The 27915-nt window shown below is 52.7% G+C and overlaps 2 protein-coding genes across 50 annotated transcripts in view; one reads left to right on the plus strand and one right to left on the minus strand.

Annotated features, from left to right (window-relative positions):
• ZNF500 (zinc finger protein 500) lies at window positions 1–18290 on the plus strand. Its single transcript, XM_081554790.1, has 7 exons — window positions 1–96; window positions 9719–10220; window positions 11717–11900; window positions 12113–12180; window positions 13172–13370; window positions 14851–14964; window positions 15985–18290. Exons 2-7 carry the CDS (start codon window positions 9813–9815, stop codon window positions 16608–16610), a joined length of 1599 nt encoding a protein of 532 aa, XP_081410916.1. The 5' UTR covers window positions 1–96; window positions 9719–9812; the 3' UTR covers window positions 16611–18290.
• DNAAF8 (dynein axonemal assembly factor 8) overlaps window positions 13558–27915 on the minus strand; it is a 15314-nt gene continuing 956 nt past the window's right edge. For 8 of the 49 annotated variants that reach the window (XM_081554816.1, XM_081554829.1, XM_081554830.1 and 5 more), the window contains 9 exons: window positions 27148–27289; window positions 26627–26755; window positions 24958–25230; window positions 23278–23395; window positions 21422–21563; window positions 20470–20598; window positions 20002–20088; window positions 18910–19181; window positions 13558–18171 (listed from right to left, as the gene is read on the minus strand). In XM_081554816.1, coding sequence (XP_081410942.1) covers window positions 18929–19181; window positions 20002–20088; window positions 20470–20598; window positions 21422–21563; window positions 23278–23395; window positions 24958–25230; window positions 26627–26755; window positions 27148–27255 — 1239 coding nt within the window. In that variant the 5' untranslated portion in view covers window positions 27256–27289 and the 3' untranslated portion in view covers window positions 13558–18171; window positions 18910–18928. Of the gene's footprint in view, window positions 18172–18497; window positions 19182–20001; window positions 20089–20469; window positions 20599–21421; window positions 21564–23277; window positions 23396–24957; window positions 25444–26626; window positions 26756–27147; window positions 27290–27915 lie in introns of those variants that run through there. The other 41 variants (XM_081554815.1, XM_081554828.1, XM_081554823.1 and 38 more) reach the window with 11 other exon arrangements.

Raw genomic sequence — 27915 nt, forward strand, 5'->3', positions numbered from 1 at the left:
GCGTCTGCGTTGCCGCACCGGGGGCGCTGGCCTTCGCTGTGTAGCGAGGTACTCTCTCACTTAGTTGTGCGCTGCGGTTCCTTCCCGGGTGTGGAGGTGAGTTCCGCGCGGTCGCAGCCGTTAGGTCAGAGGCGAGAGTCGAACCTGGAGTGCCTCCTCTTGCTGGCCTCTCTTGCCGGTGAGGTCCAGTCCGCGCCTCAGAGCGAGTTGTCAGAGTCAAGGATGGCAGACTGAGTCAAGCCTCAGGTTGTCAGCGTTGTTATTTCGGGCTGCAGTGGATTAGCCCGGGACTTACGAACTGGAGTTCTGGAATCAAAAATTTGTGTTCCAGTCTCATTGCTATCACTTCTCAACCATATTATCCTCCCCGGGCTCTATACCTAAAACTTGTGGAGCTTCAGGGTTATTATTATTATTTTTTTTAACATGTAAAATGTACAGCACCTTTGGCATTACATGTACAGCACCTTTGGCATTAGTTAGTAACATGTACAGCACCTTTGGCATTAGTTAGTAACTTAGGAACAAACAGTGTGGGAATGGGTATTGCCTGGCAGTCAGAAATTGGTGGCCATTATTATTCTTGTATCAGGGAGAAGAAGCAAGCAGGACAAGGAATTGGGGTTGGAAGTTGTTGGGGTCTTGAGGAGGGTGGGTCTTGACTCTGGAGGCTGTTGTCTCCCCGGCAGAGGGTAGGCAAAGGCATCTGGCATTTCTTTCACAGGCTTAGCATGAACAACTTTGGCCTTTGGAAAGGAGAGTCTCCAGAGGCCACTTTTCTCCAAAGGTCACTTTTTTCTCCAAAGCAGTCTTCTCTGTCAGGGATAGGGAGGCGGGTTACCCTGGACCAGGTGGCAAAGGGTCTCTTCTTGACCAGGCTCTACTTGAGCTCCTCTGAACTCTCTTCTCAGCTAGGCCCTGATTTCTGGGCTTCCGTGTTTATTTCTGCATTGTTTGCTTGTGGCTATTTTAGCCAGAACCACCCACCTCCCCCAAATGAACTGGGTTCCTTATCCTTCAGCACCCTCCAGGTGATGTCCCGTCACCATGATCTTCCTTCAGCAAGAAACCTTTCTTACCTCTTACATTTCTTTTTACTAATTTTCCATCCATTACCACCCCCTCCACTTCAGTCCCCAGCCCTGCACGTTGGCTGTAAGTTCCCACCTTTCTTTGTTGTATTAGGAATTGAACTTGATCTCCCTCCATTGCAGTGTAATAGGGAAGAACCTTTGTAGTCTATTGCAGGTTAACTACTAAAGGGATGTTGCCTATAAGCTTAAATTATCCATAATGGCCCACCTCTGGGAATGCTGCCTTCCACGTAATGAGCATTAAGCTCAAATACCTTTGTTTAGGGCTTCCCAGGCGACTCAGTGGTAAAAGAATCCTCTTATCAATGCAGGAGATGCAAGAGAGGCTTGTTCAATCCCTGGGTCTGGAAGATCCCCTGGAGGAGGAAATGGCAACCCACTCTAGTATTCTTGCCTGAAAAATCCCATGGACAGAGGAGCCTGGCTGGCTACGGTCCATGGGGTCACAGAGAGTTGGACATGACTGAGCGACTAAGCACACAAGCACCTTTGTTTAGCTCACTAGAAATATCCTTACCAGACCCACGTGTGAATGACAGCAAGAAATTAACACATCCGCTTTGGAGGCTGACCAGAACCAGGAAATGTTTGATTTTACTCCCTCCCCTTTTAGTATAAAAGAAGCCTGAATTCTAACTTAGGCAACATGGTTGTTTGGGACACAAGTCTGCCGTCTTCTCAGTCTGCCGGCTTTTCGAATCAAGTTGCTGTTCTTGCACCAACAACTCGCCTCAATTTATTGGCCGGTTGTGTGGCGAGCAGTACAAGTTTGGACTCGGTAACAGCAGTGGTCCCTAACAAGTGGCATCAATAATTTCTTTTCTTAGAAGTGGCTTAAGAAGCTCCATTCCTCAGCTGTTCCTCTCTGTGTGTCTGTCTCTCTCACAGACTGGCTCTCCTCTTTTTGATTGGCGTCACCCCACAACAGATTCTTGGAGAGAAGCTGGACATTTTACCTCTATTTCTCTTCCCTAGCTCTGGCCTCCTGCCCTTTTAAGAAAGCCTTTGGAGAAAATCTTGAAGCCAAAGAGATGCTGGCTTCCCTTCCTGAAATGAAGGCCAGGTGGATGAATGGTCCTTTATCTAAATATTTTTTTCCTAAAAGAGCAGCTGCATTGCTCTTTCCCCTCCCTCTGATGTGTTTTTCTTCAAAGCAGTATCATCTGCATCATTTTTTTTTTCTGTGTATAGACTTACTGGTGGCTCAGGTGGCAAGGAATCTCCCTGCAGTGCAGGAAACACAGGTTAAATCCCTGGGTCAGAAAGATCCCCTGGAGAAGGGAATGTGGCTGCCCACTCTTGCCTGGAGAATTCCATGAACAGAGGAGCCTGGCAGGCTATAATCCATGGGTTTGAGAGTCGGACATAACTGAGCCACTAACACACACAGGCATACCTCAGAGATACTGCCAGTTTGGTTCCACACCACTGCAAAAAGAGGCTGTCACCATAAAGTGAGTCACATAAATTTTTGGTTTTCCAGTGCATATAAAAGTCAGGTTTATATTATACTGTAGTCTATTAAGTATGCAGTAGTGTATGTATAAAAAATGTACATATCTTAATTTAGAAAAACATTGCTAAAAAATGCTACCATCATCTGACAATACAGGGTTACCACAAACCTTCAATTTGTAAAAAACTTGATATATGCAAAGCACAATAAAGTGAAATAAAATAAAGTCTACCTGTACATCTTTGTTTATGCCAGAAACAGCCCAGAAATGTGTTAGTGGGTTTGGTTTATCTCCCATGGTTAGTGGGTTTGGATTTAATCCTATTTTGAGTCTGCATTCAAAATTGGGAGTTTTCACCTAAACATCCAAATATCTGGATTCTGGGAAGTGACCAGATTGGCAGGCTGTGTTGGTTCTGTGTCCCCCACTGCTTCCCTTGGCCTTGTATCTGCTCCATCTGTCACACGGCACTGTTACATTTCTTGTAGAGAGAAATTCTCCACACTCAAGTCACTCTCACACACGGTACTACAGAAGAAAGACCAAGAGGAACACGTGTTTAAAGAAAAATGGGAGAGAGCACATGTCTTTGCGGAAAGCAAGAATATTCCAGAATGTTCAGTGTCTGTGTCAAAAGCCCATTCTTACCTTCCTCTCTGACCCTTGTGGGTATTTGAGCAGGTGACCCCAGGCCTGGGGTGGGTGATAGTCTGAGGGGGACTTGCCATTCCAGGGACTGGTGGTGTTTGTGGGTCTTCTGTGTGTTATGGACTGAACTGTAACCCCCAGAACTCACGTTGAAGCCCTAACATGACTATATCCAGAGATAAGAAGAGAGAGAGCACTGTTTCTTCCCACCAAGTGAAGGCACAGAGGAGCCACCATCCATGAGCCAGGAAGAGAGTCTTCACCAGGAACCGAATCTGCTGGCACCTTAATCTTGGACTTCTGCCTCCAGAACTGTGAGACATAAATGTTGATTAAGCCCCGTCTCTGGTACTCTGTTATGGCAGCCCAGCAGACTCTAACACTGTGTTTTTCCCAAGAGAAGCGTGTGAATCATCACCTCGTCCTGAGCCACAACTGGGCTGACCTTGAACAGGAGACTTTACAGATGTCATCTCCACGAGTGAGGATTTCCAAGCACGCCTGGTGGTCCTTGAGTCCCCTCCTTCCTCCAGACTCCAACCTTTCTCCGTGATGCCTTCATCCTGAAGGCAGCTCTCCCTCAAAGGGATGATCATTCTTTGCACACCTGTTGTCACCCCTCTGCTTCTCATTTAACTTGCTGGCTTCAGGGAAAAGACAGACAGTTTCAAATGCTGGGTAGTTCGAGGTGTAAATGGTATCTCCTGCCTACCTGTTAACTGGTGCATTCTCTTGTGTGTCTAAAATTTAACGATGGAACCAAAACACAGCCAGACTTCAAGGAGAGATTTCACAATATTGCACAGCAAACACTCTTATTCTTCATCCTTTCTGTTAATTAAAATAATAACAAAACATTTGCTGTTCACTGACTACTCCTATGTTTCAGTTTAGAGCAAAATATTTTAAATTTTTATTTATTATTTATTTTTGGCTGTGCTGGGTCTTTGTTGCTGGGCACAGGTTTTCTCTAGTTGTGGCAAGCAAAGGCTACTCTTAATTGCAGCTCAAGGAATTCTCATTGCAGTGGCTTCTCCTGTTGAGGAACACCAGCTCCAGGCATGTGGGTTTAGTAGTTGCAGCCCACAGGCTTAGTAGCCTCACGGCACGTGGAATCTTACCAGACCAGGTATCGAACCTGTGTCCCCTGCATTGGCAGGCAAATTCTTAACCACTGGACCATCAGGGAAGTCCTGGAATCAAGTCTGTAACAAGGTTGGGCAACAGAGTTCAGTGTCTAAAGAAAAAATTGCACCCACTTGTTTATTCATTTTCTCAGCTAATAGTTACTGAGCCTCTACTATTAGTATATGCCAAGCAGATCTATTTAGTGTGTTGAGAAAACTAGAGGAGCCCTGCTTGGGCAGCTCAAAGGAGAATCTTGGGACAGGACTAGAGTCTTCCAAGAAACAGCTTGCATATTTACTCTGAGTCAAAGCTTCAATTACCTGGGTCGCATTCAAGTTTACCTTTAGGAGAGTGTCGTAAGGAGCAGAGTCTAAAGCATGCTTGCCTGAGTTTGTCTTGGCTCTTACACTTTCCTATCTGTGTGGCCTTAGGCAGGGCTCTGCACCTCTCTGAGCCTCAGTTTACTTAACTAAAATGTGGGTCACAATGATGTTTACATGATTGTCATTATGAGGATTTAAGTAAGTAAAAACATGAACTCCATGGACTTATGAAGTACTTAAAATTAATGTTAGCTTTTATTGTTAGCTTGCAAAGGCCTTAAAAAAAGTATAACAAAACACCAATTACATCAGTTTTTGAAAACTGTAATCCTCTGATGACTATCTGATATAGTTTAGTTGAATTATGGACTGTAGCCTGCCAGGCTCCTCTGTCCATGGAATTTTCCAGGCCAGAATACTGGAGTGGGTAGCCATTCCCTTCAGGGGATCCTCCCAGCCCAGGGATTGAACCCAAGTGTCCTGCATTGCAGGTAGATTCTTTACCGTTTGAGCCACCAGGGAAGCCCAAGAAGACTGGAGTGGGTAGCCTATCCCTTCGCCAGCAGATCTTCCCGACCCAGGAATCGAACCGGGGTCTCCTGCATTGCAGGCAGACTCTTTACCATATGGGCTACCAGGGAAGCCCATAAAAAAACAACCATCGCATATCAAGTTTTGAAAACTGTAGTTTTCTGATGACTCTGAGATAATTCAGTAGAATTAGCTAAACTGTTTGACTTGTACTGAATTGTTGGTCCTTAGTTATTTGGGCTTTGGGAAATTGCTACCACAGATGACTCAGACTTACAGAGTGCTGGATCATAGACCATTTCTTCCCAGCCATAATTAAGTCATAGGAGTAAGTGTGAGCTGAACCAATGCCCAGTATGTGATTATGGATTGTGTGCCCTCTGTCTGAAGATGATCTTTCCCTCTGTCTTCAGAGGAGGACATGTGTGTTGCCTCTCAGTTGTTGGCTTGCTTCCACAAGTATGAGGCTGCCATTTTATTTATTTATTTTTAATTTATTTACTTATTCGGTTGTGCTGGGTCTTAGGTGTGGCATGTGGGATCTCGTTCCCCCACCAGGAATTGAACCCAGGCCCCCTGCATTGGGAGGGCAGAGTCTTAGCCACTGGACCACAAGAGAAGTCCTATGGCTGCCATTTTAACTCAAACTGTTTTGTAAACTCCATAAACACTATGAAAACAAGCTACATTTATAAGTATAAATAGTTATATGTGATTATAGATACATGTACAGCAATAAACACTTTTCCTTCAGACTCTACACAGTACTTGGTGCCTTAATGAATTGTGAACCTCTTACAGGAACTCCATGGCCCCAGGCATCCGAGATCCACAAATCTGGAGGCCTGCAGGCTTCATCCCAGTATGGTTGCTGGTCATGAGCTGGTGTTTATGGAGCATCTGTTACATGCTAGGCATGATCAGAGGGCCTTTACAAGCTCAGTCTCATCCGTCAGCTCTCAGAAGCTGGAGCTATGACAATCCCCATTTTACAGATGAGGTAAAAGATAAGGCTTACCCAGTTATTAAGTGGTAGAGCCAGAATCTGAAGCACTGGTTTGGGTGTATGTCAGTGTAGGTCCAAATTCATACTGGTGTGCATTGGTTATGGAGTGAAAGTGTGTCCCCCTCAAAACAGATTTAAGAAAGAAACCCTGGGCAAAGTAGAAATGTATCCTTTAAAACTCTGTTGGCCATAGTCACTGAAAACTGCCCAGAGAGGAGAGGACCAGGACTGTGTCAGTCAGGCCGTGGTCACCACATGGACTTTGCTGACTTGTGTGTATCTGGCCCCGAGGAGATGATACAAGACACAAGGCCAGGGCCCTGCAGCTAAGCAGGAGGCCGTTAGAAACTGGAAGGTGTGGGGCAACTTTGAGAATGGTGGTGTCCCACCCCTGTCTGCCCCTCCAGACAGCCCAGCATGTCTCTTCTGTTTTCCTCCTTTTCCCTGTTCTACTTTTGTCTCTCCTCTTCTCCCTGTTCTCTCTTCTTCCTCCCCCGCTACATACCTCTGTGACTTGTTCAAATTTCCCCTTTCCACTCCCCGCTGAGGCTGACAGAATGGCAGGCTGCTTGTGCTCAGCTTGAGTGCCAGTGCTCTGGACGGCCCCACACCTTGGTTCTGGTTCCCTCCAAGAGCCTGGCTTTTCTGACCAGCAGCCCAAGATTGTAAGGGGAAAATGAAGCACATGTGGTCCTGCCTTGCTTGAAGCCACAGCACGAGGCTCCCCTGAAATATGGTGTCTTCCCTTAAAGATGCCTCCCACTACGCAGGGGTGGTTCCCAGAAGTCAGGGGATGTATAGTTGTCTTGTTCTGCCTGTGTGCTCACAAGAAAAAATGGATGTTAGTTGTAGCGGGGGAAAGTGGAACGTGAGCGAGAATGGAGAGTGAAGTGAGAATGAAGTGGAAGGAAAGAAGGAAGCCAGTGGAGGCACTAGGCCTGGGGATGCCAGCGCTGAAGGACTCAGGGTCGTCTGGTGGTTAGTGATTTTATGGAGCTCTTACTACTCACTGCTGGACACACAAGCCTCGCCATGATCCTCTACTTGCTCAGAGCTCCCTACCTGCCTACACCTCCCTCCTCCAAGTTCCACAGGGACACCAAGGACTGACTGTCCAGTTCACCTCCTGTTCATGGTGCCTGCTTGGGTCAGAGCAGAGCCCAATAAATACATATTTGTTGATCAAATTAACAAATGAAGAAATAAGCAGTTGATAACCAAGATGCACCAAACAAGTAATTTTGTCAGTCTTCATCTTCCAGCCTCTAAAATTGGAGTTGAGCTAAGATACCTGAGTTCCACCCTCATCCCAGCTCTGCACCTACTGGTTGTGTGTGTCTTTGGGCAGGTCATTGAACCTCTTTGCACCTGTGTTTTGTTGTTGCTATTTAGTTGCTAAGTTGGCTAAGTTGTGTCTAACTCTTTGACGACCCCATGGACTGTAGCCCTCCAGGCTCCTCTGTCCTTGGGATTTCCCAGGCAAGAATATTGGAGTGGGTTGCCGTTTCCTCCTCCAGGGGATCTTCCCGACCCAGGGATCAAACCCGGGTCCCCGGCATTGCAGCAGGTTCTTTACCATATGAGCCACCAGGGAAGCCCTGCACCTCTGCTTACTGACTTTATAAATAAACAATGGATAATAAAATCCCCTTTGTTTCAAAGAGGAACCGATTTAATAATTACAAAGCGTTTAGAACAGAGCCTGGCACATACATAGTACTGTGTAAGCAAAACAGTAAATTTCCAGGGTCCCCTCTACCTTGGGACTTGTTCAGGCCTGGGGGAGTGGTAGAACGGAAGCTGGGAGAATGGCCAAGTAGCTGGGTAGCCTCTATAGCACTCGCACATGCGCACTGAAGGTGCAGGGCTACTATCGCCTACAATGCCTACTGGAGTGGGTAGGTTGTCCCTTCTCCAGTGGACCCGGGAACCCGCGTCTCCTGCATTGCAGGCGGATTCTTGACCAGCTGAGCTACCGGGAAGCCCACAGCGCCTCCCAGGACCCTTCTAACCCAGGGCGTGGCTTAGCCGAGGGAGGATTACATTACCCACAGTGCATCCCGCGGAGCCTTGGTTCCGTTCAGGTCAGTTGCTCAGTCGTGTCTGACGCTGCGACCCCGTGGACTGCAGCCCGCCAGGCTCCGCCGTCCCTGGGATTCCCCAGGCAAGAATACTGGAGTGGGTTGCCATTTCCTTCTCCAATGCATGAAAGTTAAAGTGAAAATGAAGTCGCTCAGTCGTGTCCGACTCTTAGCGACCCCATGGACTGCAGCCTACCAGGCTCCTCCGTCCATGGAATTTTCCAGGCAAGAGTACTGGAGTGGGGTGCCATTACCTTCTCCGAGTGAAAGGACTACGTTACCGAAAATACCTCGCGTTGGCCCGCCCACCAAGACCCATTCCCGTTCAGCAGCGGGCTTGAACGAGCGAGGACTACGTTACCTACAATGCTTCCCGTGGGCGGCCCTCGCGGCCTTGCTCTCCAGCTCGACGCGCGGCTCAGCCAATGGTCGCTTCCGAGCGTCCAGGTCTGTGAGGCACGGATACTGGTCCTAGTTTCTGGACCGCCTAGACCTCTGTACCCACTGTCCCGCTCCGGTCTCCCCGCAGCGCCGGCCCGCCGCGAGCTCCCCACGAGTCGCAGCGCTGTCGGTGAGTGCAAACGTAGGTTCCCCGCTCGAGCTTCTGTCCGCTGCACTTGATGGAGCGTGGTTTGTGTTCGGCCTCGGTGCTAGCGGTCCCTCTAGCTGAAGGGGCGAGACGGAAAAGCAGGTCGGCCAGGGAGTCCTGACCCTGTCAAGACTCTGGAGGGAGAGGGGCTGTGGTGGGGCTCGCGGAGCCCGAAATCCGGGTTCAGGTTGGGATAGAATCTGCGCCCTTCTGAGCAGAGAGGTCCCAGATTCTCATTATATTTTCAAGGGATCTCGTCGAAAAATGGCAAACTGTGAAAATGAAAACTCAACGTCTTTCGAATTCTGACCGCGTTCCAGGCTCTGTGCTAAAGCAAACCCTTTAAAAACATCCTGTTTAGTCCTCTCAGCAACCTCCTCTTTCACTTGAGGAACTGAGGCCCAGCTGCTGCTGCTGCTGCTAAGTCGCGTCAGTCGTGTCCGACTCTGTGCGACCCCACAGACGGCAGCCCACTAGGCTCCTCCGTCCCTGAGATTCTCCAGGCAAGAATACTGGAGTGGGATGCCATTTCCTCCTCCAGTGCATGAAAGTGAAAAGTGAAAGTGAAGTCGCTCAGTCGTGTCCGACTCTTCGGGACCCCATGGGCTGCAGCCTACCAGTCTCCTCCGTCATGGGGTTTCCCAGGCAAGAGTATTGGAGTGGGGTGCCATTGCCTTCTCCAAGACTAAGAAATTCTCCTGGCAGTTATGGGGTTAGTAGTGAGAACAGGTTGATCTACTTTAACTGTTTCTTTTGCCAATAAGGGAGAGTTGGCCTTGGGGCCTGGGCAGGGGCTTATGGGTGCAGATGCTTATCCAGCCCCAGTGCTGCACCCCATGTGAGCTTACTGTCTTTCCACAGAGCCCTGAAAACATCTTTCCTTGCCTTGCCAGAGGTGCAGAGAGAGACAGGCATTATCTCCAGGCCGGCGAAAGGGCAAGGGCCGCCAGGAGCAATGGCGACCTCTACCGGCCCCCAGCCTCTGGCCCCCCTGGAGCAGGATGAGTGTGACATCCTCGTGGTGAAGGTGGAGGAGGACTACTGCTGGGAAGAGGAGCCCTCCCTGGAGGCAGAAGACCCCAGCCCTGAGACCTTCCGCCAGCTCTTCCGGCTGTTCTGCTACCAGGAGGTGGCGGGACCTCGGGAGGCCCTGAGCCGCCTCTGGGAGCTCTGCTGCCGCTGGCTGCAGCCTGAGCAGTGCACCAAGGAGCAGATCCTGGAGCTGCTGGTGCTAGAGCAGTTCCTGACAGTGCTGCCGGGGGAGATCCAGGCCCGGGTGCGGGAGCAGCAGCCAGAGAGCGGTGAGGAGGCCATGGTCCTCGTGGAAGGGCTGCAGCGGGAGCCCAGGAAGCAGAGGCCGCGGGTGAGGTGGGGGGCATTTGGGCCCTGAGGTGAGGAATCGGGGCTCTGCTCATGAGGTCTGCGTTTGTAGGTTCCATGGACTCTGGGCTGACACTGAAGAAGGTAGCTGCAGAGTTTCCCAGCCTTGGCTAGTGTGTACGCATTTATTGTTTAACCACTATAGTCCCAGTCGCCCTTTCTGAGCTATATGGTTTGCTTCCTTAACACTACCCCAACATACACAGGTTTTGATGGGAGGGAGACTGGAGACCTTCTAAGGCTGGACCTTGAGAGTTGAAAAGATTCCCAAAGAGGGAGGAGCCCTGGGAAGAAAGACCAGATGCTGATGGGTGCCCTGGTTAGAGCTCCAGTCTCTCCAGAGCCATACCATTCAATACAGTAGCTGCCATGTGTGGTTTTTTTAATTATAATTAAATAAAATATAAAATAAATTCGTAGGTCGTACTTTACCACCCAGAGGCTGTTGTCACATGTGGGCAAGTGCTACTTGCTGGACAAGGGTAGCACAGATATGGGACACTTCCATCATCATGGAATGTTCTCCAGAGAGCACCACTCTAGAGCACTCTCCTCCTCAGCAAATTTGAGGGGTAGTGGGGAGTCTTTTACAAATCTCTTCTGCTTGGGTCAGATTGCTTCCTCTTGGCTAGATACTTGGCAAACCCTGCAGGTCATCTTTCTTCCTGTGGCAGTGCCATTGGCTGCACACTGCTGTTCTTTTGCATCTGTCAAAAGAGAGCAGCACCCACCCCCACACCAAAAAAAAAAAAAACAACCTGACCACAAGGTGAGTCGAATGCAGTAAGCAAATCCTGCCTTGAGATGGCCAACAGGAACCCAGGAGCCCTTCTCAGACCCTCGCCAGCCTCGGCGCTTGGGGTCCCTGGCACGGACTTTCCTCTGCCACTATGCACCCTGTCACCTCCGGGTGACAGAGCTGTGGAATGTTAAGCCTGGGACAAGGTCCTTGGCACTGGTTTCACAGTTCCCCAGGGACATTTCTTGTCCTTGGTACAGTTTCGGAGGTCAGTGCACTCTGAGACCCAAGTTCATCTGATTCGCTTTCCCTGTAATTAGGAGGTAGATGGTTCCAGAGGGCCTGGAGATGACCTTAAGAAGTGGAACAAGTGCAGTAACTCAGACTTCCAAGACGAAAGCTGATTTGGGGACTTCCTGGCTTGGTCCTTTCGGGAACACTCACAGAAAGGATCGGTGAGAATGTGATACGGTGTGACAGGGCAAGATGCAGAGTTTCAGGAGTGGAGCAGGCCTCCCCTTCCCCAGCTTGGGAGCCTGACCTCTTCCCGGGTCACTGGCCTTCTCCCTGGGGGCTGGCTGAAGGGTGGCATGTGAATGGTTGCAGAGGCCGTCAGACTGAACAAGGCGGCCCGGTGGTGAGGCAGAGCCTGGGACCAGGGTGCCCACGATGAGGGGTGGGGCACCTGTGGGCACCCCCGGCCTTCTGGGAGCTGGCGGGCAGATCTCCATCTGTTGTAGGATCCAGAGTTGCTCCCTGACGGCGCACTGTCCCATGGGACAGGGGAGTGGTTCTCGAAACACCAGGTGGAAGCCCAGCCAGAGGAGCTGTCCCTGGGGGAAGGGGCTCAGCACTCTAGCCAGCCGCCCCCAGCCCAGCTGAGCCACAGACCAAGAGGAGGACCCTTGCTCTGGCCAAAGAGGGGTGAGTAACTGCCCCTCTCAAGGAAAGCGGAGCCCTGCACCCAGGGAGGGGAAGGGGAAGGAGTGTGGCTGGTCAGACCTGTGTGCCTGTGGGGTGGGCGGGCTCCTGGGATGGGCGGGCTCCCTGCAGGTGAGCATCCGTGAGGGGTAGCTGGACCTGTCCAGCCTTCACTGCTGTGGCCATGGGTGGGTGACTCCATTCCGTCTCCCCAGGCCCCGCAGCTTCACAGCATCAGGAGACAGCAGCCCTGGCCACATCCTTCCTTTCAGCCTGGTCCCAGGTGAGCAACTTCCCACTCTACTGCATCCCCATGCGTCCCACACCCTTGTTACGGGCACACTTCTCTCAAGTAGTCATGTCTGTGGGTTTCCAAGGTGGACCTTCACCCCCTGGGAAGTCTTACCTGCTCTCAGATGCCACCTGAGTATCAGGTGTGTGCTGGAGGAGTCTGCCATCCCAGTGGTGAGCTCGGGCAACCGCTTCAAACCCAGTTGTATGTTAAAATCTCCTGGGATCAGGGTAAAATTAAAGAATTTCCCCCCAGACCTGGCCTGGAATCCTAATCTCCTTTGTTTTTTTCAATAACATCTCTGTTGCGGTGTAATTCACATACCATGCAATTCACTCATTTAAAGTATACAGTGTTAAGTATACTTAACACAATCAAATTTTAGAACATTTTAATCACCTCCCCAAAATACCTCTCACCCATTAGCAGTCGCTCTCCATTTCCTCTCCCTCAGCCCCCTGGCAGCCCCCAGTCTTTCTGTCTCTGTGCATTTGCCTCTTCTAGATATTGTTTGCTTGGGTGTTAATTGTGCTCCCAGGTAACTCTGGTGCTAGACTTGGGTACCACTGTCCTAGAGGCATCCTGAAGTCCCCAGGTCACCCCATTTGGATCCTGGGGCTAGAGCTGAGGCAGAGCGGGCTAACTTGTGAACCCGAAAAGTGTAGGCTCCAGTGGGTGAGATCTCAGCAGACACAGCTGCGCCCCGCAGCACGTCTGTTCATGGTCCCTGGCCTCGCAGCACTGGCGCAGAGCTCAGCGGTGACAGTGTCCTGAAGAGCAGAGTCCAGCTGTGCCTGAGCTGAGCTTCGGAGGAGGGGGTGGGTAACAGCATGTGGAAGGGAAAGGGTGGGAAGGGAAAAAGGCGGGGAAGCAGGACCTTCCGTCATCACATGAGAGGAGGGGGTGGGCGAGCCCACCAGGCTGGCCCCGCCTGCAGGGGCAGGGGCATTGGCTCAGCGAGCTGCGAGCTGCATTCCCGCAGGTGCCGGTGACCTTGGAGGATGTGGCCGTGTGCCTGTCCCAGGAGGAGTGGGGCTGCGGGGACCTGGCTCAGCAGGACCACAGCTGCGACGTGCTGCTGGAGGATGCAGGCGCCGTGGGGAGACGCTGTCAGACGCTGCGCTGTGTCTCAGAGTGGGCGAGTCTCTGGGAGGGTGCCGCTTCCTTCGGGCTCGCTGAGGGTGTGTGTTGGTCTCCAGGACCCGAGGCCCCTGGCCACCTCCCTGTTCAGCACCTTCCCTGGCTCCCCCCACCTTTAGGAGCCGGTCCAGCCAAGAGTTACAACACACGCAAGAGGCAGACACAGCACAGAGGGCACAGAGAGGTGGGACAGCAATGCTGCACACCCAGCAAGCCAGTATTCTCAGCAACAGACCAGTTTCGTCTTTACTCGTTGTGTACACACTTAGTTTGGAGAAAGTGAGGATATAAGTGAAAGTATGTGATCATTAATTTTCTGTTCCAACCTGGCGAGGCTACGGTGTCACTGTCTGGTTATCCAGCAGGCTTTTGTTCCTGGCCAGGTGGCTTGCAGGAGCTTAGTTCCCCAGCCAGGGATGAAAGCACAGAGCCCTAACCACACTGGCCACCAGAGAACTCCCTAAATGCCATCTGGATGTTGCTGTGGAGATTATTTTGTAGATATAATTAATATCCACAACCAGATGACTCTAAATAGAGCAGATTACCCGCCACAGTGAGGGTGGGCCTCACCAAATCAGTTGAAGGCCTTAAGAGCAAAACTTCAGGTTTCCTGGAGAAGGAATGCTGCCTCCAGACGGCAGCCGAGAAGTCCTGCCTGGGTTTCCAGCCAGATGGCTTGCTGTACAAATTTCAGACTTGCCAGCCACCACAATCATGAGAGCCAATCCTTAAAATAAATCTCTCCATACACACACATCCTAATAGTTCTTTCTCTCTGGAGAACTTCAACTGATACAAAGCAGGGTCTCAACTCCTTTAGAAAACATCTCAGGAAGAGAACAGGTGTCAAGAGCGGCAGGGCAAGCTGAGAAGGGACAGCGTGGGGTGGGGAGGAGAAGCCGTGGATAGCCAGAGCCTGGCAAGAGAAGCCCTGCCCACAGGGGCTGAGGTGGCACAGGGGCTGAACTGATGCTGGACAGCCGTGAGGTGGAGGAGGGAAAGAAGGCGCCCAGGACAGCTCCGGGCATCTGCCTGAGACGGAGCAAGCACCACACTGCCCTCGATGTAGGCGGGCCACCGGCAGGGCACCTAGTGACCGTGGCAGTGCAGGCTGCGTGCAGCTGCTGCTTAGCAGGCTCGCCACGGAACAAACCTGACTCACTCAGCCAACCCTGGGCACAAGGCCCACGAGTTCCTACTTTTAGCATCCTCCCCAGGGATTCTTCAGGCCACTAAAGTTTGAGAACTGCTTCCCCTCGGTATGGTGAGACCCTCGGGGCACCTGGTTTCCCTCCCAGAGCCAGGGAGAGCCGTGGGCCCTGTTTCCTCACTCATTTCCTTCTATCCGAGCAGCCAGTCTGCACAGAAGCAGAGCACCTCCCTCTCTGTCTTTCAAGGCATTGAGCTTGTCCACAGGTTCTCCTGACACCCCTTTGCCCTCAGGAGGAGGGTGTTGTTGCAGTCCTGTGTTCTGTCCCGGTCACACTCACATCCTCTCTTCTCTTTTCCCACAAGCAGGACTCCCCACGCCCGGGCCCTGTCTGACCACCCTGCAGGGGCGAGGAGAAGGCCCATGGGACCCAGCTCGAGCAGCCTCGGGGCCAAGGGAGGTCTCTGGTGGAGCCAGTTCAGGTAAGGCGTCTGCGAGGAGATGGCATCCCAGATGAAAATCTCCCTTCACCTGGGCTAAGACCTTGGTGACTGTGTCTGTGGGCTTCAAGCTCAAGGGCTTAGAGCAAGTGTTGGCAGGCTTTTTTCAAAAAGGGCCAGAAGTAAACAGGTTTTAGGGACCATGCAGTCTCCCTTGCAGTGCTTCAGCTCTGCCATCCTGGTGCAGAAGCAGCCACAGATGGTACAAAAAGACAGGGGCGTGTGTGTGAAACTTCACTTGCTAAGACAGACTGACCCCCTCCTGAAGGGAAGGCGAGGGGAGACAGGTGGCTATAAGGGCTTGAGTGGCATGCCCTCAGGGTCGCAGGAGAGAGTCCTACCAGCTCAGGCTGGGACAGTGTGCTGCACGCAGGTGCGACGGGGAGCCTGGTCCCAAGGAAGACATGAGGGGCCGGGTGGGGGGCCCAGCAGGATGTCCCGAGTGTTGTCCGGCCAGCAGAGCTCACTCTCTGGGGCCTCCACTGTGGGTGGAATTGCACAGTCATGTGGTCACTCGGTGTGACCATCTGAGGAGCTACCAGACTCAGTTCTCGGTAAAAGCTCTCACCAAGGGCCAGGACGATGGTTCTGTCATGTCTCAGTTGTATAGACGAGGTGAATGTGAGCTCGAGCCCACGCTTGGCTTCTCCAATGAGCCAGTGTGGAGACAGGAGGGGTGGTGTGGGGTGGATGTTTCTCGGAGGGCCTGTCCCTCGCCTGTGGAGTCAGTGGGCTTCCGCGTCCTCAAGTGTAGATGGGACTATCACAGCCCTACCTCACAGGCCTTGATGAGTGTTTCTGAGTGTCTGCCCATGATTTTAGTTCCTAGAGTCAAGCTCTGAGTGATGTGTGCCCGAGGAAGGTGTGGAAAGGGCACTTGAAGGCATTGCTCTGCCTCATGCACTCAGATGGGCTGCCCCGCCGCTGCCCCCCTTCTCCGAGCGTCCCTTCCCTCCTCCTGTCCCCGTGGAGCCCTCAGCCACTGTGCTTTCTCTGTCTAAGAGCGTGGGTGGCAATTGGAGGCTGGAGAGGACGCTGGGGAGGACATGTCGCTGGGCACAGGGTGGGCCCAGGCGCTCCCAGATCTGGGCTTGGGGCCCGGCCAGACCAGACCCCAGGGGCCTCAGGACAAAGCGGGGCCCCTTGGGGTCCGGAAGCCACACACGTGCCCCGAATGTGGCAAGGCCTTCCGCAAGACGTCGCACCTGACCAAGCACCACCGCACGCACACGGGCGAGCGGCCCTACCAGTGCCAGGTGTGCGGGAAGCGCTTTGGCGACCATTCCAACTGCAGCACGCACCAGCGGGTGCACACGGGCGAGAAGCCCTACGCCTGCGCCGAGTGCGGCAAGCGCTTCAGCCAGAGCTCCAGCCTGGTCATCCACCGCAGGACGCACACGGGTGAGCGGCCCTACCAGTGCCAGCTGTGCAGGAAACGCTTCAACAACAGCTCGCACTTCAGCGCACACTGCAGGGCGCACACGGGCGAGAAGCCCCACAGCTGTCCTGCCTGCGGCAGGGGCTTCTGCCAGGGCACCGACCTCCGCAAGCACCAGCGCACACACGGTGGGGAGCAGCCGCTGTGCAGACCCCCAAGGCTCGAGGACACGCCCGAGGCCTGGGCCTGATCATTCGGGAAGCTGCAGGGTCGTTTCCGACCCGGAATCAGCTTCCCCCCCCCCCATCTCCGGGTGTCTTCAGACTCTGTTCCCGTGGGCCCAGAGTGAGCAGGAAGCCGGGCCTGCAGGTGGGTCAGGGTCCGGGGCTACCACGAAGGACGCACACGGGGGAACACTCAACGGCAGCGGGAATTCTCAGTTCAGGGGCTAGATTCTGAAGTCGAGATGCCTGTGGGCTGCTCCTTCAGGAGGCTCGGGTGGGGTCCGTCCCACGCTCTCCTGGCTCCTGGGAGCTTCCGGGCTTGTGGCCACAGGGCTCTGCCACTGCCTCCACAGCCCCTTCTGTGTGTCTCCACGTGTGGTCCTGTCTTGTAAGGACGCTGTCATAGGATTTAGGGCACACTCAATCCGGAACGACCTCATCTTAGCTCGTTACATCTGCAAGGACCTGTTTCCAAGTGGGGTCCCCTCAAAGGCTCTGACTGTTGACTTGGGGGACACCCTTCAGCCCACTTGGGGGAAGCCTTGGTGGCTGCGGCCGCTTGCAGCTTTACGTGTTCCCGTCCTCCTGGGGTTGCTCTTCTCCTTCCCCCAACCTCGCCACACTTGCTGGTATAGCCTGTGGGGGTTCTCCAGTATCACAGTGGTTGGGGGTTCCCCCTCGCAGATCCACGGCTGTCCTGTTGGATGGATGGCTGGTACGGGAATGCTTCCCTGAGACCCTTCCTTCCAACCTCCCCCGCCTGCTGGGAAGTCTGGGGGGGTTCCCCAGGAGAGATGCCAGGGCTCCCATTGTTCCAGCCCAGGTGGCCATGTCCCAGGATGCAGGCTGGCCTTGGTTGCCCCACTTTGTCTTTCTGATGTGGCCATGCCTCTCTGGTTTCCATCTGTGGCCTCACGCATGGCTGAGTGGCGCAATAAGAGGCCTTGACTGTGCTGTGTGCACCCTGGAGTGGAGAGCAGGGGCCTCCACAGGTGATGGTAGTCTGGCTACAGTCCCTGCAGGACAGGCTCCCCAGAGCCTCATGTGGCCTTGCAAGCCAGCTCACATCTGGCTTGTAATGAAAATGTCCCTTGTTGTCCAGACTGGGGGCTGCCGGTGAGGCCCCTGTGGCCCGGATCTTGGCTGCCTGTGGCTGCGCAGGGCCTGCTCTATCTCCTGTGGGGCTGGATGGCAAGGGGGCCCTTGCCCACCCTCAGTGCCCAGCAGCTGGTGGTGACCCCAGCGCTAAATGCTGGAACACATGCCCAGAGGCCAAGGGCCCTGCTGGGCTGCCTGAGCCCTTGGCATGGGGTCCAAGCCGACCGTTCTGCTCTTCCCATGGGGCAGACAGGGTGGAGGGGGGTGCCAAGACCTTGAAAACAAGCTGGAGTCAGAACAGAGTTGTCGCAGAGTAGGGCTTCAGCCTGTTGGGAGCAGTTGGGCCAAGAACTGATGCAAGGACTGAAAATCGGTGGAGGTTGGGAGTAATGGTAGGAAAGGATCGGTGAGGGAGACGGCAAAGCCTCCTCAGCTCTTGCTGGTCGTCCACAAGGGTAGGCACAGCTCCACTGTCCACAGGACAGTTTCCTGCGTTAGAACATTCATGTTCTGTATTTAAAAGTCAACCCACCTTTACTTTGGAAGGACTCTAGAACATAATTATGTACATGCTGCCTTTGTGTCTTGGTTAAAGAAAAAAAAGCAAATTTCAGTCCACTCTTCCATCCAAACATCTGTTTGGTCTGTGTGTGTGTCTGTGTGTGGGGGGTGGTGTTTGTGTGCATGGGGTGTGTGTTGTGCGTGTGTGGTGTGTGTTGTGTGTGGGGGGGGTGTGTTGTCTGTGTGCGTGTTTTGGTTTGTTCAAAAGAGCAAACATCCAGGACCCAGAAAATCAAGCTAAGTTTTTCAAGACCTTTTCAGTCTGAAATTCTCTAAAGAAGTTTTACTTAAGTTTTATAGTTACAAGAAAAACAAAAAAAAACTTGTATGATGGAAATCAATAGATGCACATTAAAGAGGAAAAAAGTGCAGAAATGGAAAAAGCTAGCCCCCTAGTCCCACTGTCAGAACAAAACCGATGTCTCCGTGGTGTTTCGTCCTGGTCCCTCTTGGGAGGATGTGGGGCCATGTGATGTCATGCTGTATGTACAGGTCTACACTGGTGTGCTTCCTGTCAGTGTGTGAAGATGTTCTGACTGAATTCCAGGAGAGGGGCTGGCAGCAGAGCCCCAGTTGGGGGGTTCCTCTGCTGCAGATGGAAACGGGAGAGTGAGGGGACCACCAGTGCCTTGTTGGTGTCGAAGGCAAGTGAGATCGTCTGCTCACCTTCTCAGACCTGAGGCATCTACAGTTGACCCAGAGGGGGCACCAGGCCTTCCGAGCTGTCACTGGGACTTCCCCCTGCGGGTCTTGCCTGTGTGCCCCTCTCGGCCCAGAGCGTTACGTGTTGCTTCACCCCAGGGCTGGATCTGGCCGGATCTCCAGGGGCCTGAGCCTTCTGACTGACAGGACTCTCGCCAGCGAGCAGCTGAGGCCGAGCCGACACCTCCCGAGATGCCCTGAGCTGCTGGAGGAGCCGACTCTTCCCCGTGCAGTCCCTGTGACACAAGAGATGTGACCTCCATCAGTGCTAAGTGGAGCCAACCTCCCAATGCTGTGCCACAATATTGGGGCACTGTGCCCAAAACAGGACACAAGCAGAGGAAAGCCAGGGTGCTTCTGGAGCGCGTGCCTGGTTCTCAAGACACTAAAGGAATCAGGACTGTGGCCTCCCAGCCCGCGCCGAGTCACAGAGCACGTCAGCATGTTAAAGGCCTCTGGGAGGACACCTGTATGACACTTCTCAACCCCAGTTCATCTCCCCTTTTTGTTCCTGGCATGTCCAGCCATACACCACATGGGAGGAAAGCTGAAGTAGACTCTGACGTTCCCAAAGGGCAGAATCTGCAAGGTCTGGAAGTCCAATAGTGACAGAGACTGCCAGAGCACGTAGTGCGAATTCATCCCGCAGCCCTGGGGTGGCCTCCACTCCTCAGAGACCTGAGCCTTCCCTGAATCTGACATTTCACTTAGTTGACCTGAGCCTTTCCTCTCTGGCCGTTAACCATCACGTAGTCCCATCCCTACAATATCTCTTCACTTCTGTTGCCATCACTGGCAGGGAGCAAGTCAATTTGAGGAGCTATTTTTCAGAAAGAAAACGTAATCCCTTCTTGAGACCAAGCTAAGGCATCCTGGGGGTTGTCTGGAGGGGAGCAGTTCAGGCTGGGCTACCCTGCCAGCCTCCCAGGGCACTCCCACACCCTCCTGTGCCAGCCCTGTGCGTGCAAGATGCCAAGAGCAACAACGTTAGAAACACGAGCTGGGACCAGGTGAGCATCCCCACCTGTGACGGTGAGGGGCGCCCCATGCGGTTACCGTAGCCTGGCTGGGCCCTGTGGGTCTCTCTGAGCTGCTGTCTCTTCCACCTCCTCGCTGTCAGAGGAGCTGGAGTAGGAGCTGGAGCTGCGGGCAGACAAGAGGTGGGTTCCTCTGTACATGCCCAGTCTACTCTGGTCAGGCGTGGCTCCCGCCAGGGACTTGGAGCGCCCACGGCTCCTGTGTGACCCAAGGCAGGAGGATGGGCAGCGGCAGTGAGCTTCCTGCAGGTGGTGGAGGGGTGCGGCCAGGGCCAGGTACCCCAGCCTCGGCTGAGCGAGCCCCCCCCACCCCAGCTTCCCCCCTCCCTGCAGGGAGGGCCTGTGGCTGGGGCCCCGTGGGATTGCGGGCCAGACTCAGTTCCTGGCTGAAAGCCCTTGAGTGAGCAGAGCTCCCAGGACCTTCTGTCCAAGTCTCCTTCCTCCCGAAGCAGCAGGTTCGCTGCAGGGCTGTCAGCGCTTCCTGTACCTCTCCAAGGGCCCCTGGTCTGATGTCTTCAACGGCCGCAAGTCAATGAATATGGTGGGAGGCTCCGCCGGGTTCCTCAGCCGCGTGTCCTGGGCCGGCGCCTGGAAGCCCAGCTCCCTGGAAGCACATCTGGGGGGTGGGGGTGGCAGAGTCACTTCCCGGTAATCCCCGTGACCTGCCTGTGCTGGGCTGGGCGCCCCCGTGCAAGACCCTGAGGCAGGTCCTGAGAACAGCCCTCAAGAGTCAGGCCAGTGCTGTCCAGTGGAACTCTGCATGGTGCGTAGATGTTCTGTATCTGCACTTTCCAGTATGGTAGACACTTGCCAAAAGCTATTTAAACTTACATTTAAGCTAATATAAATTAGAAATCCCATTCCTCAGCTGCACTAGCCATGTGTAGCCAGTGGCTATTGACTGGACAGTGCAAAGTCCTTTCTACTGGACACATGGGTTGTCAGGCACAGAAGCCTGCTTCAGCTAGCTCAGGCAAGAAAGGGAATTCCTGGCTCTCAGGAATTAGAGACTTCTAAAAAGGGTGGGACAACCAGAGTGTCAGAAGTTGGGGTGCAGCTGGGCCTTAAGGGACCCCAGGGCCCTGTCCCCACCTCTGCCCACCCCGCCCCCCAGCTGACCTGGCTGGGGACAGGTGCTCGGGGCTGGCCCAATCAACAGTGGCCAGAGGGAGATGGTCCTCCCCTAGGGAGGATTCCCATGGGTTGGGAAAGAGCAGGTGCTTTGGGGCCTGAGTCCCAGCTCTGCCACTTATGTCCTGGGCAAGTCAACCTCTCAGCCTGTTTCCCCATCTGTAAAATGCGGGGTAATAGTAATACCGACCTGATCATATTCTTGAGATGAAGAGAAATACACATCAGGTGCCCTTAAATCAAGGCACCATAAATGCTGACAGAAGCCACTACTAGAGACGATGGGGCCAGGGGTCAACAAGGCCCACCTGCTTCCGGCTTCCTGCGGCCGGGCTTCCCCGGGCGTGTCAGCAGGCGCTCTCCAAGCAGAGGCAGCAACTCTGGACTGCGTGGCACACAGGAGGCTGAGGCGTTCCATGAGCTGGTCCTGGGTGCTGGGCTCAGTGTGGTCTGCAGGGAGGGGGAAAGCAGCTTGGTGGGGACACAGCCCCTCCTTTGACCCACTGCATCCTGAGCCTCAGGACTCCTCGTGTGGACGTGCTGGGCTTGTGCACAGCAAAGTGCCAGGGGCCCAGCCCACCCTCTGCGGCTCACAACCTTAGTGCAGCTTCTCCAGCTCAGCAGGGTGAGGGGCCCCTTCTTTCACAAGCAGGGAGCTGTGTGCACCCCGGGAAGCAGGGGTGACCACCTGTTCACAAGGTAGTCCACTTCCTGGCTCCTGTTTCAGTTGTCAGAGGGAACCATGGTTAACACTTCCGTGTGTTTTTTTTTTTTTTTTTTTAAATAGCAACAGGGAGCTTCCCTGATGGTGCAGTAGTTTAGCCTTCCAATGCAGGGGTGCAGGTTCAATCCCTGGTCAGGAAGCTAAGATCCCACATGCCTGGTGGCCAAAAAACCAAAAACATAAGTAAAAAATGCAAACAAACCCAAAACAGAAACAAAATTGTAACAAATTCTATAAAAACAGTCCACATCCAAGAAAAACCTTAAAAAAAATTAAAAAATAGCAACCGGATCATCCTCTATAGGTTGTTTTTTTTTTGCCTCACTAGGCGGGATGTGGGATCTTAGTTCCCGACCAAGGATGGAACCCATGCCCCCAGGCAGTGCAAGCGTGGATTCTCAACCTCTGGGCTACTAGGAAAGTCCCCCTCTATAGACTTTTCACTGAATATACTTTATATCCTTCTGTGTTGACGTAGATGTGTGATGATAGATTGTAGAAGTGGAATAGCTTAATTAAAGGCTTGTGTGCCTTTAAATGATGAACGGGGGCTTCCCAGGTGGCCCTAGTGGTAAAGAATCCACCTGCCAATGCGGGAGATCCCTGGGTCAAGAAGATCCCCTGGAGCTTAGTGGAAACTGACTCCAGTATTCTTGCCTGGAAAATTCCATGGACAGAAGAGCCTGGTGGGCTACGGTCCATGGGGCTGCAGAGAGTGAAGCAAGAGTGAGAGACTGAGCACATAGCACACATACAAATGGGTAACAGATTCCGCAACACTGCTGCCTAAGGGGCAACCATTAAGCCCCTCAACTCTGCCCCACTTGTAGAAGGGTGAGTTTCTCCATATCCTGCTCTAAGGGGTTAAATTACAAACAAAATCCTTTTTAAAAGGAGCCTTTGCTCTGGAACCAAGGGCTGGAAATTGCACCTTCTTTGCCTCAGGCCTGCCTCCACTCCCTTTTATGGGCCAGAGTGGCTGAGAGGGATGGGAAACTCTTTTAGGAAACCGCCCAGAGCCAGGCCACAAGCCCAGTGAAGGAGTTACCCCAGGCTTTGTTTGGTAAACAGAGAGGCAGTGGAAGCAGGATTCTGTTTAGGAGCTGGGTGAAGGGGACACAAAATGCAGGATTACTTTGCTGCTAGAAGGAAAGAGGAAGGTCTGAGGAGGTGGGGAGGAAGGAAAAGGCAGTCACATATATAGCGGGTGGATGAATGGCTGAGTTGGTGAGTGAATGAAAGGATGGATGGATGGATGAAGTCTTGCGTCCTGCGTGTGTGGGAAGGCGAGGGCTGAGCAGCACAGAGGGTGTGGTGAGCTGCTGAGGTGACCCTGCCCAGCCCAGCCCCCCACCCCGGTTCACTGGGAAGCCCTGGAAGGAGCCACTTTGGGAGATGTACTTGCCCCCCCACACACACCCCCGGTGCTAAAGGTCAAACCTTGGCCCTGGAGGCGGTCAGCTGCCCACCACGCAGCTCCAGGAGCACCATCCCCCCAGTCCTCTTCTCGCCCAGTCAGATTCAGAAGGACTTGATCCAAATCCCACTCTTCAAGTTCCTAAAATAATTAAAGCAGTGATGACGAGGCTGCCTCGAGGTCCCAAGGACAGGAATTCTGGATCCATGGAGGCTGTCCCGGGATGGCCGGGGCAGAAACCCTGGTTGAGATGAGGCTGCTTGCTCACCCACCCTGGCTCACCCACCCCACACATAGGCTTTGCAGAATGAACCACCCCCGTGAAGGTGGGTGGGGCCTGCCTTTCTTGCCACCCCCTTTCCTACACCTTTTTTGGGGCAATACTTCTATTTCTGGCACAAAGACATTGTCTGGCTTGGAGGAAGCTCAGTGTCATTTTAAAACTATTTAGGTTCAGGCAGGTTTAGAATGTTGGGAGGTTAGAACGTTTTGCTCCTTTAAGAAACACAGCAGCTGTTGGGATTGAAGGGCTTGGAAGAGGGCTGTGGGGGCGGTGTTGCAGTGGGCACAGAGAAGATGTTCATCAGGAATTGGTGTGTCCTGTCATGGCCTTGAGCGCCTCCCACGGGAGGAAACATCAAGGGGTTCCAGGAAAGAATGAAATTGATAGGGTGGAATTGGTGAGTGACCTCCAGGTACACCCCGATGCCAGTTTTCTCTAGGTTGTTACGAAAATCTGTCAAATAAGGCAACAAAGATAATTTTGTGATGTTTCTATGTCATATGGGGGCATCTTCTAATGAGCCCATCTTTCTCGGGGAGGGCTGGTTTGCATGCCTGACCAGGGCTCACCTGTTTGACAACTTTGTAAAACTGAGAAATGTAAGGGTTTTCTTTTCCCTCCATTGGAGCAGCTAAGCCCAAAGGTACCGGTTCTGTTGCCCCATTGAGCTACTGTACTTAGTGTAGCAATTTAATCTCCACATTTCCCACTCCCTTTTTGAACAAAATCCCAGTTTCTCATGATCTCTTTGAACCAGCTTTGTCATCTTGCTGGTTCTTGTGAATGATCTAAATAATAGCATTAATGGGGGCTCACTATTTGTATGAGAACAAGGGCTTGAACATTTTCAGATGCTGCTTTGTCACAGTCTGCTCTATCTTCTATGTTTTCACAATGGTGTTTGGGATTAGTTTTCTTTTTTCTTTCTATTTTAAGAAAGCTAGGGACTACCTGCTCCTCCCTGTTCACTTTAACTCTGAGGATTGTCTGGCAGGTAGTACTTGCCTGCCTGATGGTAGGCCTGGTGCTGTGGGCCTGAGGTCGTTGCTACGGACTGAATCTCTGTGTCCCTCCAAAATTTATGTGTCGAACTCCTAATCCCCAGTGTGATGGTATTTGAAGGTGATGAGGTCACGGGGGTGGAGCCCTCATGAATGGGATTAGTGCCCTTAAAAGGAGACTCCAGAGAGCTCCCCCATCGTTCCAAATGAACCAGGATGCATGCTCTCAACTAGAAACCAAATTTGGTGGAGCCTTGACCTTGGACTTACAGATTTCAGACTGTGAAAAATTAATTTCTGTTGTTTAAACCCCCTGCCCAAGTCTATGGGTCTTTTGTTATCACAGCCCAAAGAGACTTAGACAGACGTCGTGGGGAGGACCAACACCTCGAGGAAGCCTGGGCTGGGGGCACACCTACCTGGAGGGAAAGCACGGGCAGATGCCCCAGGGGCCCCTCTGAAGGCACCTCCACAGCATCGCAGGCCTTCTCCTTCCCTCGGCTTGCATCAGGGCAGGCTGGGTCCCGGCCATCCCAGGTGACTTTGTGGAGGATGTCTTTCTCGATCATCTTCCTCCTCTCCCTCCGCAGGGCTCTGCGGTTGGCAGCGTCTGAGCCTTCCTGGGCCTGTGAGGCTGCGCCCGGGGGCTCTGTCTGCAGGCCTGCTTCCTGAGGGGAGCGGGTGGCCTCTCCCTGAGGCCCCCAGCAAGGACTCTGTGAAGCACTGGTGTTGAGGGTCCCACCCACATTATCATCCTGCTGTGGGGGGGTCTCTGCAGACATCCTGAGAAGAGAGTTGCTCTTGCCAGAGGCACTTCCTTCCAGAGGGGCCGACTCCTGGGGCTGGGGCCAAGTGTTCCACTCGCCCCAGGGCTCCACAGGGGATTCTACAGGCACCACAGCTAGCTACTCAGGAAACAGGTGTCCCCGGTTAGCAGCCTCCAAACATCCCTCAGGGATTTTTTTTGTGCAGTAAGATGTGCATGGAACATAAAATCTGCCATATCAACCATTTTTAAATGTATAGTTCAGTGGCCTTGACTCTATTCCTAATGCTGTACAACCATCCCCACTATCTATTTCCAAAGCTTTCTCATCACCTGGAACAGAAACCATGTACCTCCCCTCCCCCAGCCCCTGGTGAACTCACATCTACTTCCTGTCTCTATAGGTTTGTCTGGTCTAGATATTTCATAGGAGTAGAATCACACAATATTTGTCTTGTGTGTCCTTCTACTTGGCTTTGTGTTTCCAAGGTTCACCCATGTTGTGTTGTGTGTCAGGACTGCATTCCTTTACATGGGTGAATACTATTCTGTTGTATGGATACACTTCATTGTATCCATATTGTCTGTTGTTTATCCAATTGTTTATCCATTTTGTCTGTTGATGGACACTTGGGTTGTTCCACCCTTTTGGCCAGTGTGCACAGGTGCAAGTGGTCAGAGGTGGAAAAGACAACACCCAGGCCCTTTGTCTCCAGACGGAGCCCACAGCCTCAACCCCTGTGAGCTGTTACAGGCTTTTCCATCCCAGGTTAAACTGTAATTGTCTGGAAGAGTAATTGCCAAGGTAATTGTAGAAATGGAAAAAACACAAAATTAAGTGAAGTGGACATAGTTCCAACTGAACTAACCAAGGGGCTTGGCAGCCTTGGCAGTTTTCCTGTTTAGAGTTATTTCAGATGTATTTCTAGGCCTGGCTGGGAGTGTGGGTGACTTCTGGTGTGGACATGCCCTGGCTCTGTATGATAACCCTGGGTCAGTGCTTGCACTCAGGACTGTGTGTGTGTGTGGTGAGAGGTCAAAGGAAGAGCAGGGGGTACAATCAGATAGAAAATCAAGTCCCTGCCCCCAGCTCTAAGTGTTCTGGGCTCCTGGGAGCATGACGTGCACAAGGCCAGTAGATGTTTGGTGTCTGAACTCCTTGGGCTGTACCTGGAGAAGGGCCTGGGGGATGCTAGACCGGAGGTGTTAACCTCTTTAGAACCACACTGCTTTAGAGCCCAGTGAGGTCCAGGAGCACCCACACCCTATTCTGATGGGAGGGTCCTGGGTTCATGGACCCCTGGAGCCTGCATTTAACAGACCTCAGGAGGAGACCCAGAGGAAGTGACCCAGGCCCCAGCAGGGTCATCAGCCAGTTCCTCTGACAAGTCTGGAATCAGGGAGGTTTGATTTCGCTGGAAGATGAACAGTTCTTCGTCCTCGCGGTCTGACTGTGGACAGATGAGAAGGCTTTGGGTTAAACGGCTGGAGGCAGAGCCAGGAGGGCCTCAGCTTCCACCCACCTGCCCTGCCCTGGGCTCTCCGACTGTCTGGGGAGACCAGTTCTCTTCCAAAGGGCCTCGCTGACACCCATTTCAGAGGCTGACTTAGGAATGGGCTCAGCAGCACCACCTGGTGGAGGTGAGATCCAGGGCGCCCAGGTCTGGGTTACCTGCTACCAGCTAAGCCCAGTTAATGCCTGGCACGGAATAAGCAGGGCAGTGAGGTGACAGCTTGGTACTTCACTTACATGACACTGAGCTCTCTGGTCAGCATTGTGTCTGTCACGGGAGGAAAGTGCAGTGGGGGCCTAGGAAGATGTAGGAAGAAGGTGCTTGCTTACCGAGGAGGAATCCGAGTCCAGAGACGGCAGCTGATCCTTGACGGCCTCAAGGATGGCGTCCCAGGGGTTGGGCAGTGAGGGCCGCCTATCTTCATCATGAGATGTCATGGGATGCCTCTCAGCGTACCATCATCCAAGGAGCCTTGCAGAGGACATGGAGTGAGGTGAGAGGGTCCCAAAGACAAGGGTCGAGACCTCAGGGTGCTGACTTTTCAAAGCATATACCACCCCTTGCCTTGGGGGGTGAAAAGAGATTGGGGGACCACATAACCCATCTCCCTTCTAGTCGGCAGGTTCCTGTTACTGAGTGCCAGGCACTGTGCCATGTACTGTGTGTGTGTGTGTGTGTGTGTCCACGCACAATGCAGGATGGAGCCACAGATGTATGGATATGGTGATATTTTACGATAATATATAGATATATGTATTGATATACATGTACTTGATGTGTGGGTATATGGATATGATGTATAGAATGATACATAGATATATAGTACATATAGATATATGTAAACTATATATGTCCAATATAACATAGATACTATTATTATCTACAGACAGAATTTGTGTCAAAGTCAGAGGGGATTTCAAGCCACTACTTTTTACTGCCCCCTTACAAAGGAACAGAATAGACATTTTGGAGTCCCCAGAACACTTTCTTTGGAGTTGACACTCAAATTATCAGGCACTTGACCAACACACCCCTTTTGTATCCCAGAGTCTTAATAGAAGGTCCACCCCTTTAGGGGTCAAGGAGGCTTAGAAATG

Source organism: Giraffa tippelskirchi, chromosome 13 (genome assembly GCF_054371585.1).
Source record: "Giraffa tippelskirchi isolate mGirTip1 chromosome 13, T2T-mGirTip1v1.2.pri, whole genome shotgun sequence".
In the NCBI taxonomy this organism is placed as follows: Eukaryota; Metazoa; Chordata; class Mammalia; order Artiodactyla; family Giraffidae; genus Giraffa; species Giraffa tippelskirchi.